This window comes from Cherax quadricarinatus, chromosome 22 (assembly GCF_038502225.1).
Source record: "Cherax quadricarinatus isolate ZL_2023a chromosome 22, ASM3850222v1, whole genome shotgun sequence".
NCBI classification, from domain to species: Eukaryota; Metazoa; Arthropoda; class Malacostraca; order Decapoda; family Parastacidae; genus Cherax; species Cherax quadricarinatus.
The window spans coordinates 30,138,893-30,152,593 of record NC_091313.1 but is presented as its reverse complement, the minus strand read 5'-3'; the positions used below and the strand labels follow the sequence as shown (position 1 = coordinate 30,152,593).

Below are 13,701 nucleotides of genomic sequence, written 5' to 3'. Positions count from 1 at the left end.
ATGAGGGAATAAACGGCGGCATAAACAATTTTGCTTAAGATACTACTATAGACCTGTTTTGTGCTTTGTTTGGGTTTATAAGGGCCACTGACAGCTACTATAAGACTAGCTCTTAATATGTTGATATTTTTGTTACTCTTACTCTTCTTCTAATGTTGTTTTTAGGGCCACTGACGGCTAACGCCGTATCGAACCCGGTCCAAACCACGTCCAAAATGAAAGCAGCATGCTTTGTTGGTATAGTTGTTAGGGGCCACCTCGGTGCAAGCCGAGGTGGCCCCTAACAACCCCAGTCTCCAGGGGATGGGGAGAGAAGTCTCTACATCGGGAGGATAGTATGGGGCGTGGCAGCCCCTATAGAAGCTGGAACAGAAGTCCAGAGGATCCTGGTCAGAGCTGTTGCAGGCAAGGAGTCATCAAGTAATGGAGCATTGATGAAAGCATAGGTATCATAGCCAACCCCATTCAGTATAAGAGTTAATAATAATTATCTTTATTTCTACAAGTACATGATACAGCTTATACTGACCTAGCTGACATCAGTGATATACTATGTATAAAGCCCCCGGATTTGCAGAGCATTTCGGGCACCTTAGGTTAATCTTGTCCCCCCAGAATGCGACCAACACCAGTCTGCTAATACCCAGGTACCTACTTGCTACTAAGTGAACAGGGGCAGCAGGTGTAAGGAAACACGCCCAATGTTACCACCCGTACCGGGGATCGAACCACGGATACTCAATGTGTGAGATGAGTGCGCTACCAACCGAGCTACGGAACACCCTAACGACAAGCGACTTCGCCTAATCGACAAAGGGACTCTCAAAGAAGTGTGCAAACAGACTGGAACCAGGGACCAGGGGCTACAAAAAAAGTTTCACCATATCCGGCTGGTTGAGACACCACTTATAGCCGGGTATGTCCAATCTGCAGACACAACCTGGTAACATCTAGGGGACGATTTTCGACAGGAGACCAAGGACAGGGTTCATTAGAATCATGAATGACACTGACAATGACAAATTTTATTTCTGTAAAGTATACAGTTGATACAGGATTAACTGACATGACCGACATATTTTATGAAAAAAAAACCTGATTATGGAGAAGTGTGACCTGGATCAACCCAGCATGAGAAAACTGAATTACTGCAGTGCTCTATTATTCTTATGGTCTTATTTTCTCCTATGATGAATGCCAAGTTGTAGAGGTGACATCAACCAGCTAGAATAACAACCATCTAGAATGACATCAACCCTGCAAAAATGACGTCAGCTGGCTGAAATGACATCAACCAGCGGGAACGACACAAACTTGCAGCCGCGATACCAACTTCCAGGAACAATTCCAGTCCCTAGAAACAGCAACTCTTTAGGAACACTGCCAACTTCAAGGGAAGGGGGGGGGGAGAGAGGGAAACTATGCCAGTTCGTCTGTAAAACTCACTTGTCTCGTTCTGAGGGTGCCTGGAGACTCGGCCGGACTCTGGCCGTTGACTCTGGCCTCACCCTGTGCATTGACGGAGTCCAACACGCCGTCCTTAACAACGTAGTGGATGAGGTCCATGGCACGCCGCATCTGGCAGAACACGGTGTCCCTGTTCTCCCGCGACGTAAGACACTCTGGGTGGCGTAGGCACACCTGGTGGACAGGGAAGTAGGTAGCTGTTAGGGACGGATCACCACTGAGGAGGCAGTAGGGATCCTGCAGTGTCATAAATAGCAAAACAAAATATCACAGAGGAAAAACTAGCATGATAGGACGCTGATCACATAGTCATTACTGGTGACAATTTAACAAAAAAGGAACCCTTTTCAATCCCTGAAATAGGGATCAGAGTAAACACTCAGGCTAAATACAAAGAGGCATATACATCTATATATATATATATATATATATATATATATATATATATATATATATATATATATATATCCTGTGGCATCAAATGGAAATAAGCAACAATGTTTGACTCTGGTAAGTAAAAAAAATGCAAAAAAATGAACTTGGGTAATGTATCGAAATGAAAACCCATTACCTTAGCCCGTTACAAAAAAAAAGTACATTGTTTTGTATTCTACAGCTATAATTGCTGTTCACTTTTATATTATAGTTACTTATAGCTGAGAAAGTGTCGCTCACAGCAGAACAGAAAACAAACTTGATGGAAATTTACGTCTGAATGCAGCTGATTAATTATTATTGAAGGAAGTTAAAAAATTAAGTTCGTCTTTGAACATCTCTTGAAGAACAAAAAAATTACACTGTGAAAGAGAAAATTCAACAATGTAGAAATTTTAGTGGTGAAAATTCATATTCATGGCAGAAAAATAATAATATTAGTGGGAGGAAGGAAGTAGACCAATTTACATTGCATCTGATGTTGACTAGAGAGGAAGAAATTTGAAATATATGGTTTTTGAGCGTAATCGAAAAAAAATGTGATTATGTGGCATGATGCGAAAAATAAATTTTAACGAGATGTGATTTATGTGAATGAGAGAAAAAAATATAAACGTGATGTATATTACAACACAGAAGAGAATGCTTTAGAATGCAAGTGATTGGTTTGTTAATAGATGAGAGAGAGAGAGAGAGAGAGAGAGAGAGAGAGAGAGAGAGAGAGAGAGAGAGAGAGAGAGAGAGAGAGAGAGAGAGAGAGAGAGAGAGAGAGAGAGAGAGAGGTTTTAATAGCGACTTAAGCAAATTGACAGTCAATTTAAAACACAGAAATGAGTTTATTGCAAAAGTAATGGAGGACGAGAGATTTTATTTAAAGTGTGGCAGACTAGTTATAAATAAAATGTCATCGCACGGGTAACATCACTGAGGCGGAAGTATAGGTTGTACGAGTGCATGAGGGGTGGGTGTGAGTTAGACGTGCCTAGCAGGGGCCAATAGACCTACTATAGTTTTCCTACATTCTTGTAATTTATAATAATAATAATAATAATAATAATAATAATAATAATAATGATTGATTATTATTATTTTTTTTTGCAAGTACATGAAACAACTATTACAGACCTAACTAACACCACTGACTTATATAGAAAGCTCCTATTTATGTATAGTATTTGTGGCAAATTTGGTTAATCTTGTTCCCTACGATGCGACCCACAACAGTCGTCTAATACCCAGGTGTGAGGGTTTGTGAGCATGTGAGAGATGGGGCCCAGGAGCACAGACTCGACCCAAGCAACCACAAACACGTGAGTACACACCATGTTGTTTTCTAGGTGTTTGTGGTGCTTGTGAGAGCTGGTCCAATACTGGTGCCTCTTCCAATAACTTCGTCTGAGCCCCTGACTTAAGTGAGTGCGATTGGGAGAGAGAGAGGGGGGGAGATGAAGTAGGGGGAGCGGGGAGGTGCTGGATATAGGGAGAAATGGAAGGGGAATAAAGAATAAAGAGAGACAGGAGATGTAAAATCAGACAAGAATTGTGCGAGAAAACGGGAAGAGTAGTGTAATAAGACAAGGAAGACACACAAGGAAAGAAAGGAAGAATATAAGTGTATTGGGCAGCACAACTCATTTGGGTGAACATAAGAAAGGAGGATCACTACCACGAAGACAAGCTGTAAATCGACCCCTGCAACCACAATTAGGTGAATAACAGTACTGGACAGCACCACTCATATCAGTGAACACACTACCATACAGTACAGTGCAGTGCCAATAGATGTCACTGGCGTTATTAACTCATTCCATGGGCGTTGCAACTTTCAAGAATCCCATTCAATGAGGAGAAGCCTTGGTGCTCGTACAGGACTTTCGATCCAAGAAATCTGAGCTACCCTCACCTTGATAAATGAGACACTTGTGCAGCATTTAGGTATATTTATTCCGGAGAAGTTTCGCCAGCTTGAGGTTTCATCAGTTCAATATAGAGAAAAACTGTGGAAGATGAGAAGGAGTTTGAGGTAATCAGTCCCTCATCCTGGAGTCGATGTGTTCAGTTCAAGTTTGATAAACTGAACATATCGAATACAGGCTGAGGGACTGATTACCTCAAACTCCTTCTTATCTTCCACCGTTCTTCTCTGTACTGGACAGAAGAAGCCACTGGCTGGCGAAACGTTTCCTTGATAAAGACACTCAAATATTGCACAAGTGTCCCTCACTTTCCTCGTATGATCAACTTCCACTTACCAGTCACTGCATGACTTCTGCGGATTTAGAACTTCTCCATGAATATGACAATAACATTCAAGCATCCCTACCTATACCAGTGAATTGTATCTAATCGCAGGAACTGTAACATCTGTGTAGGTGACCGCATACCTTGGAGGCTGTGAGGAGCATCATGGTAGATCTGTCGAGCACCTGCCGCGCGGCCGCCATCTGCGCCCGTCTGCGTTCGTCCTTCATATCAGCTGCGCGGTCTCCAGTTAGGTGCGCCAGCTCCACCATTTCCGCCCCGAAGTGGCTGAACGCTTTCACGAACTCTGTGAAGTTGGTCACGCTCTCCAACCTCGACAAGCTGTGAGTTACCTTCAGGGAGAGACAGATAGGTCAGTCTCGCCTTGGAATGGATGGAGACGAGGGTATGGATGGGGACGAGGGAATGGGTAGGGACGAGAGGATGGATGGAGACGAGGGTATGGATGGGGACGAGGGAATGGGTAGGAACGAGAGGATGGATGGAGACGAGGGTATGGATGGGGACGAGGGAATGGGTAGGGACGAGAGGATGGATGGAGACGAGGTATGATGGTTTGATGAGAAGATCGGGAGGTGTATATTGGTCTGACGGAAAGAATGTGAAGAGATATGGGTCTGGTATGGAAAAAAGGGGGAACGTATATTGGACTGGTGAGCTAAGGGACAGACTGTGATGTTACTGATGGTATACAACACCGACCAAATAAATAAAACACGTGCAACACTTGGGTATCTTTAGTTCCGAAACGTTTCGCCTGCACAACAGGCTTCTTCAATCCGGTATATGAGAACATAACACTGGTAATTATAGAAGAAGCAGGTACTAAAGATACCTAAGTGCATCACAAGTGTCTTAGACTTCAAGGGTATGGTATACGGGTAAGAAGGGAGGATAGTTTGCGAGAATCTGTGAAAAAGGGGTATATTAGTAAGAAGGGGAGGATCTGTGCTGGTCTGGGAGAAATGACCATGTACTGATTTGGAAATATTAAGAGTATAAATACTATTAATGCTGGTAATGTAATTTGCTTTTGAGTCAAAATATCAGCTAGGATATTTATTAGGTTTAAAAAAAATACATTGCGCTTGATACAAAATACAGAATAAATGCATTACAAGCACACAGAGGTGTTTGTCTACAATAATAATTCAAATACTTCATCCAGCTCCTCCGAGTTGGACCGGAAAACTGCCTGCTCTGGGTTCCTTGGTTTTCCTGGTGAATTTTTTGCCTGACTCCTTTAACAATAACAGTAATAATAATAATAATAATAATAATAATAATAATAATAATAATAATAATAATAATAATAATAATAATATCTTTATTTCTACAAGTACATGTACAAGGTATACAGACCTAGCCGACATACTAATATATAGAAAGCCGCTTGTTATACAGTACATTTCAGTCAACTAGCACCCAGGTACCTGTTTTACTGATGGGTGAACATGGACAACCGCTGTAAGGAAACACGCCCAATGTTTCTACCCTTGCCGGGAATCTAACCTGGACCCCTCAGCGTGTGAAGCGAGAGATTTGCCACCATGGAAGGAAAGGTGTGTTAAAATTCACGTCCTTAGCATAAGCATCCTCTTAAAATTAAACTCGGAGAAAATTTGATTTTAAATGATGATAATATATGTTTCTACACAAAACAATATAACACCACTTCCGTAATTTACATACACATGTACTTGGAATATATTCATCGGGTCCTCCTTGTGTACACTACCTGTATCGCACACGTTACGGCAGCTGTTAAGCAGCTTACACAATAACATAATATTTGTACCTGTCACGAGGCGAGAAAAGTTAGCTATTAGCTAATTAGCTGTTTGAGAAAAATATTATATATAAAAATAAAAGAAAGAATTGGAGAGAGAGAGCTGGCCCACAGATGGCTCCAACTTCATCCTGTTCCCTGCTTGTATGTTTCATAACAATAAAAATACTTTCAAATGAGCTGATGTATGTAACAGCTCTTAGCTTGTCAATAAAGCTAGGGATCCTTAACCTAACCTTGTCAAACCCTGTGTAAGAGAGAGAGAGAGAGAGAGAGAGAGAGAGAGAGAGAGAGAGAGAGAGAGAGAGAGAGAGAGAGAGAGAGAGAAAGGGAGAATGTCACTGGATGAAAACAAAAACACAGCGCAGCCTTGATGAAAACACATAAATGTCAATATTACCCCGACAAATCGTAATTTAAAATTCAGAGTGACATTATCCACGTCATGATTACCTCGGCGAATTAAATATAAGAAAATGTAACATACATGAAGAGGAATTATTACAGAAGATACATGACAAGACATGTGGGGGATACATCACAGATTGTGAATGAAAGAAAATTTACGAATAAATATAGGAGATAAAGGTGGTAAATTATATGAGAAGCTGGTTCAGGCCTCTTGATCCAAGGAAGTGGAGCTACCTCTCCTTTTCCATGGACGTATTTTGATTACCCTCCATCCCTCATGCCTTAGGCTATGAATATATATATATATACATACATATATATATATACATATATATACATATATACATATATATACAAATATATACATATATATACATATATACATATATATACATATATACATATATACATATATATACATATATATACATATACATATATATACATATATATACATATACATATATATATACATATATATACATATACATATATATACATATACATATATATACATATACATATATATACATATACATATATATACATATACATATATATACATATACATATATATACATATATATACATATATATACATATACATATATATACATATATATACATATATATACATATATACATATATACATATATATATACATATATGTATATATATATATATACATATACATATACATATATATATATATATATATATATATTCAACAAGTCGGCCGTCTCCCACCGAGGCAGGATGACCCAAAAAGAAAGAAAAACCCCAAAAGGAAAATACTTTCATCATCATTCAATACTTTCACCTCACTCACATATAATCACTGTTTTTGCAGAGGTGCTCAGAATACAACAGTTTAGAAGCATATACGTATAAAGATACACAACATATCCCTCCAAACTGCCAATATCCCAAACCCCTCCTTTAAAGTGCAGGCATTGTACTTCCCATTTCCAGGACTCAAGTCCGACTATATGAAAATAACCGGTTTCCCTGAATCCCTTCACTAAATATTACCCTGCTCACACTCCAACAGATCGTTGGATGGACTGGTAAGCCGCTGGAAGGCATCGGTCAGATGACCAAAAGCTCCAGTGGCGTCCAGTAGCGTCAGGAAACACTTTTCCTGTTTCCAAGCTATATCTCTTTCTCCCTTTCTCGAGTCTTCTTTTCCTAAGTCTCTCTCTCTCTCTCTCTCTCTCTCTCTCTCTCTCTCTCTCTCTCTCTCTCTCTCTCTCTCTGTCTCTCTGTCTCTCTGTCTCTCTGTCTCTCTGTCTCTCTGTCTCTCTCTCTCTCTGTCTCTCTCTCTCTCTGTCTCTCTCTCTCTCTCTCTCTCTCTCTCTCTCTCTCTCTCTCTCTCTCTCTCTCTCTCTCTCTCTCTCATAATCTTCATGACCGACATCCCATAATGCACCAGTACTCTGTGCTCGGAGCCACTGAGTACCTGCATATTCAAGTTATCAACGTTAAAGGTTTAAAGCCGATCGAATGGAGTATTCACAGGTTATCATATTAAAACCAGCTCTCAAATTTTCCCCAAGTTCGTCAATAAAACCGGCAAACTAGAGGGTGGGCGGGAGACATGATGGTAGTTGAAGACGTGATGGCAGCGACCACTCGACTTGGCTTGGCCGTCTTCCTGCCACTCTGCGAGCTGTCTTGAACAATGGGCGGCATGTGGGCGGGTCCTCTCTCTCTCTGTCTTACACAATAGCATCAACAAAGGTGGGTGGCAGGGCCAGCCTCACTGGCAGGAGGGTGGCACTGATGTGGGGAAGTGAAGGGAAGGGGGTGGCAATGGTGATGGTGGTTTCGGTGTGCGTGTGTACAAGGCCGGGGACACATGGGTATGCGAGTATATGGGCATGAATGAATGGGTATAAGTAGGTAGGCGTATAAAGTGCCTGGTCGTGACTGTGAACGTGTGGATATGTGCATATGGGCTTCAGGACGAGTGTATAGATGCGTGAATTTCATGTGTATGTATATAGACGGATGATATTACCTGGAGTATACCTAGAGTATACCTGGAGAGGGTTCCGGGGGTTAGCGCCCCCGTGGCCGAGTCTGTGACCAGGCCTTATGGTGGTTCAGGGCCTGATCAACCAGGCTGTTACTGTTGCCCGCACGTAAACCGACGTACGAACCACAGCCTGGCTAATCGTGTACTGCAAAAATACTGCTAAAATGCTACCCACATCAAAATCTCTGGCACATCTTGCTACTTACACATCCCAAGTAGTGAGACTCTCTAATCGCGGGTTCTATCTCCGCCCGTGGTATAGTTTGTGCTTGTACCGTCTCACCTGGAACTGCAACAAGCAGCCAAAATTACGGAGTTTTGGAAGAAAACAAGCACGCAATCTCAGCAGATTGAGAATCTACACAGATGGCATCATTAGAACTAATTAGAAGCAACGGGATCAAAGCAGACGACTTTAGTAACCAGGGACAACCACACCACAGAAATGAAGCTCATTTGTATTGCGTATGAAATTAACGATAACCGAAACAAGCGACAATCATACTATTACTGACGCAAACGATGAACTGTAACAACACGATAGCCAACAAGCCACGGAGTTTTAAAACTCAATTGCCATGGGTTTAATCCCCACCCGTTCCGTGGTTTAATAGTCAAACTGAAAATAAAACTAGCAATGGAACAAGCAACAATCGAAATAGTCAAGAAACAATAAAACTATGAAGCGCTAGAGCTATTTATGATAGTAAAACTATCAGAGAAACAAAAGATAAACTATCAGTGACGAATAAACTTTAAATTACACAGTAGACAATAGCATAATTTATTAATGATACAAAAATCACGACTTGAGACATTCGAAATACATACAAAAAAGGCACAGAAGTGAACAAAAAATATATTCAATTCAAAATTTGGATCGTAGACTATTTCTTTGTAGAATGTGATGAAGCAAAGTTCACGTAGCGACAAGTGAGGAAATAGAGCGAACACTGCTAGCCAGGAAAGGTCACTGCTAACTAGGAAAGTCCACTGCTGATTAGGAAAAGTCACTGCTAGCTAGGAAAGTTCACTGCTGACTAGAAAAGTTCACTGTTGACTAGGAAAGTCCACTGCTGATTAGGAAACCTCACTACTAGCTAGGAAACTTCACTGCTGACTAACAAAGTTCACTGCTAACCAGGAAAGATCACTGTCAACTGGAGAGAACTAAAAGTTCTTAATAAACACTGCGAAGAGTGGAAAATAAACGGGAGATGAATTTAATAGCATGAGGAATGTTCGGTAGACAGCAGCGGCAGACAGGAAGGCTGGCAGGCATCATGGCAGAAAGGCAGGAAGGAAGGAAGGAAGGCAGAAAGGCAGGAAGACAGGCAGGAATGCAGGCAGGTAGTAGAGGACCCGAGGAGAAAAATGACACAATCAGCCCAAATTTTTCAGCATTATCACTTGGGCAGCGGAGCAATAAGCTCAGAGCACAGTCCAGCTGTAACTGCCTGTGTCCACAGGCCAGGAGGCGCCACGAAGCTGCTGTTCGATTCATCCAGGGGGGATTAGCTGTTTGGGTTCTCTCTGTAATCAGCAATACGGCGCCCCCGGGGTATCAGCTGTACGGGTCGCACAAGAGAGATGATGCACGCAGCACATAATGAAGATCCTGCAAGGGCAAGTCCCTCCTTGAGGGGACTTGCCCTTGCAGGATTGCCCTTGCAGTGTGTGAGAGAGAGAACAGGAAATCAGAAATCAAAGGATGGTGCCAAAGGAATTGTTGACAGCTCATTACTGGTTCTCCCGCACTTCCTGCCTAAAGTACATTTACCCAGAAGAAGGAGAGGGAGATTTTGCTCGGGTTACTAACTCTAAGTAATGCAGGAGAGCCCAGTGAAGTCAGGATGTCATCGACGGCTCTCTCTTTCTTTTTTTTTCTACAGGGGGGGGACGGGAGGTCCTTAGTTCTCTCCCCCCAGGATGCGATCCACGCGAATTGAAGCATGATTTGACAGACGAGTTTAGAACGTTTGTCTGCTGGTTAGTCGAGCTTAGCCGTTCTGCTGTATGTGGACTGACAGGAAGGTAGCGTTGCAAGTGGCATCATAGGTGGTTAATGGTAAACGTAATATTTTGGTTAAGGATACCGAGGTCAAGCGTAGTAATGTTATGATAAGTTTTATGAGAGGGAAACAAGACAAGTTGAAGAAAGAAGAATATACAATAAAAAATATCAGGCAACCACTTGAAGGTTCCCCTTCGGGAATATATAATAATAATAATAATAATAATAATAATAATAATAATAATAATAATAATAATAATAATAATAATATAGTCCTTTGGTGGCCTGCAGAACTAGAGAATGTATAAATAATCTTCCCAGCATGAGACAGACAACATTGCCACCAACATTAAAAACATTCAACGGTCGACACGTGCAATCTTATCCGGTCTGCAGCGTGCAAAAGACAAAAAAACGTAAATAGCAAATTCTGAGTCCACGTAGATTTTACCCTAATACGCTGCTGTGGTTAAAAGGCAGAGTCCAGTGCTAGCATTGCTGGTGGAAACTCTGGAGCATCCTGGAAACTGGAATTCATATATGGAAGCGGACTCTGATGCTGAATCTACCAGTTTGAAACACTGTCGTACCGAAATAGTGTGTGTGTGTGTGTGAGAGAGAGAGAGAGAGAGAGTGTGAGAGAGAGAGAGAGAGAGAGTGTGTGTGAGAGAGAGAGAGAGAGAGAGAGAGAGAGACTGAGGGAGTGAGAGACTGTGCACATCGCACATCTGGGCGCAGAAATATACAAGGTTACAGATTTCCAATAAGATACCGTGACACCAGCACTGAAATCCTTTAAGTTTATATTGCATTCACTGCTTCATGGCTGGTGTTTCCTCCACTGACTTGACCCTCCGTATTCTCACTTCCTACTTTCTTCCCTCCCTCTTTACTCCCCCCCCTCTCTCTCTCGTTGTATGCCGCATCCTGGGCAGGACCTAACACACAAAGTAGAGTTCTTATGTAAATAAGCCAAACTGAACGGCTTTCTTTGGTTATTCTGGGTTACTGACTCTCCGGAGTTATTAATCCAAATAAAGTCCTCTTCTTATACTCTCCTTCCTCCCGCCTTATTTTCCCTTCCACCCTATTCCCCTTCCTCCCACTCTGTCTCCCTTCCTCTCACATTATTCCTCCCTTTCTCCTACCTTATCCCTACTACACACCCGCTTCCACAATCTCTGACTCTGCAGGGACAGTTAATTTCCAATAACTCGCGGAGGCAGCCATGCTGGTGGTTTGTTCGTCAGGAAGTTGCATCGCTCCTCCAGACACAGATGTTGATCAATAAGTTTATTTAGATACAGGTACACACGAAAGTACAATTATCATACCTAGTAACATATATGCAAATTGCCCAGGATAACCCCCGAAAAAAGAAGTCAGACGAAGTAACTTATTTCCACTGGTGTCCTTGGGAAGTCAGAGCATGCCGAAAATACTGATGATGTCTCTTGTTATGCGGAGCATTTCGGGCAAATTAGGCCAATTTTTGTCCCAGGATGCGACCTACACAAGTCGGCCAACACCCAGATACCCATTTTACTGATATGTGAACATGGACAACAAGTGTCTTAAGGGAACACGTCCTAATGTTTCCACTCGTACCGGGGATCGACCCCCGGACCTCAGTGTGTGAGCTGAGTGCTCTAGCAATCGAGCTAAGTATCCGCCTGTCTACTATCTCACGACAGTATCTATAATGATGAAATTCTTACAGGTATGCCAAATACAATTTCTGTTTTTGTTTTTTTCTCGTTTTCCCCTCCCTCTCGCCACGGTCCTGCTGCCCACTTAAATATAACTAGCACCTAACTTGTGTATAACTTAAAGAACAAGAAGGCACAATACTGTGACTGGAACAGTACATACATAACCAACACAGTGGAGAGAGGAGCTGACGGCGATGTTTCGGTCCGACTTGGACCAAAACGTCATCATATGCTTCTCTCTCGTATGTGCGGGTCATATGTATAATGTGTATAACCCGCACATACCATGTTCGTAGCTTGTACATGGTCATTGTAATCATATTCCTTCATCTCCAATATCATCACCACATGCGGCATTTCCATGAAAATCATCAATTTCGACATCAGTGCTGTTGTTATCAAGAGCTTCACCATCATTATCACCATCTGCACCATCATTTACATCAACATCAAGGAAAAAAACATTCTTCAGTAATCAGTGTGATATTAAGAGAAGTTCCGACCTTCTAATAAAAGTCATCCCTTACAGATTAATTAACCTTTTTTCTTTCCCCTGATTTATTCTCAATAATTAAGATACAAATCTGATGAAATGTATTTCGTATTCTTACATTTATTGAATCTATGTGAGAAATTTATTGTAACTACTAGTAATTGTATAAATTTGAAGCATAAGGAATATTGGAGAGTCTATATTTCGAAAATACTAGAGGGACTAGTCCCAAATCTGCACACAGAAATCACCCCCTACGACAGCAAAAGACTTCGGTAGGCGGTGCCATGAGTACGCTAAGAGATCACACAATAAGTGTCTGGAGCCCAAGAGTGTTCAGTTGCCTCCCAGCATACATAAGGGATATTACCAATAGACCCCCTGGCTGTCTTCAAGAGGGAGTTGGATAGACACCTAAAGTCATACCTGACCAGCCGGGCTGTGGTTCATACGTTGATTTACGTGAACAGCCTGGTTGATCAGGCCCTAATCCACAGCGAGGCCTAGTCATGGACCTGACCGCGGGGGCGTTGTTCCCCCGAAACACCCTCCAGGTATACTCCAGGTATCCTCCGTCTGCCTAACGCATGACTGACGCGTCACAACTCAGTATTCACTTATCCCATTGCTGGATAACAAGATCCTTCAGTACACAAATACCCCTCACATATTAGAGTGAAACTTATGATGACGTTACGACCCGACTTGGACCATTAACTAGCTGGAATAGGTGAGGAGAGGGTCCCCAGACATGCAGTGAAGCTGTGTAAATAAGTGCAGGTATTTGTGTATTGTTCCAGTCACGGAATTGTTCCTTTTAGATCTTTAAAACTCTTCAGAATAAGAGATACTAAGCCAGAGTGGATAGACGATAATACTTTTAAAATATTTAACTTAATCAAATGTCTTAGTTGATTTTTTTTACACTCATCTTTAACTGCTTCCTAAAATTGCACTTCGTGTCTTACACACAATGTCTCGGTATTTATGTACTGAGTATTGTTATATCACCTTAAATTCTTGCTACAGGTGATATAAAACATTGACGCAGTGTAAAAGTCACACCAGTAGTGTAGAAA

General features: G+C 41.7%; 1 protein-coding gene across 6 annotated transcripts in view; it reads right to left on the bottom strand.

Annotated features, from left to right (window-relative positions):
- Positions 1–13,701, bottom strand: part of alpha-Catr (alpha-catenin related) — a 375,248-nt gene that overhangs the window by 64,944 nt on the left and 296,603 nt on the right. For all 6 annotated transcript variants that reach the window (XM_053778134.2, XM_053778135.2, XM_070087621.1 and 3 more), the window contains exons 4-5: positions 4,287–4,496; positions 1,447–1,641 (exon numbers count right to left, since the gene is read on the bottom strand). In XM_053778134.2, the coding sequence (XP_053634109.1) occupies positions 1,447–1,641; positions 4,287–4,496 (405 nt within the window). The remainder of the gene's footprint in view (positions 1–1,446; positions 1,642–4,286; positions 4,497–13,701) is intronic.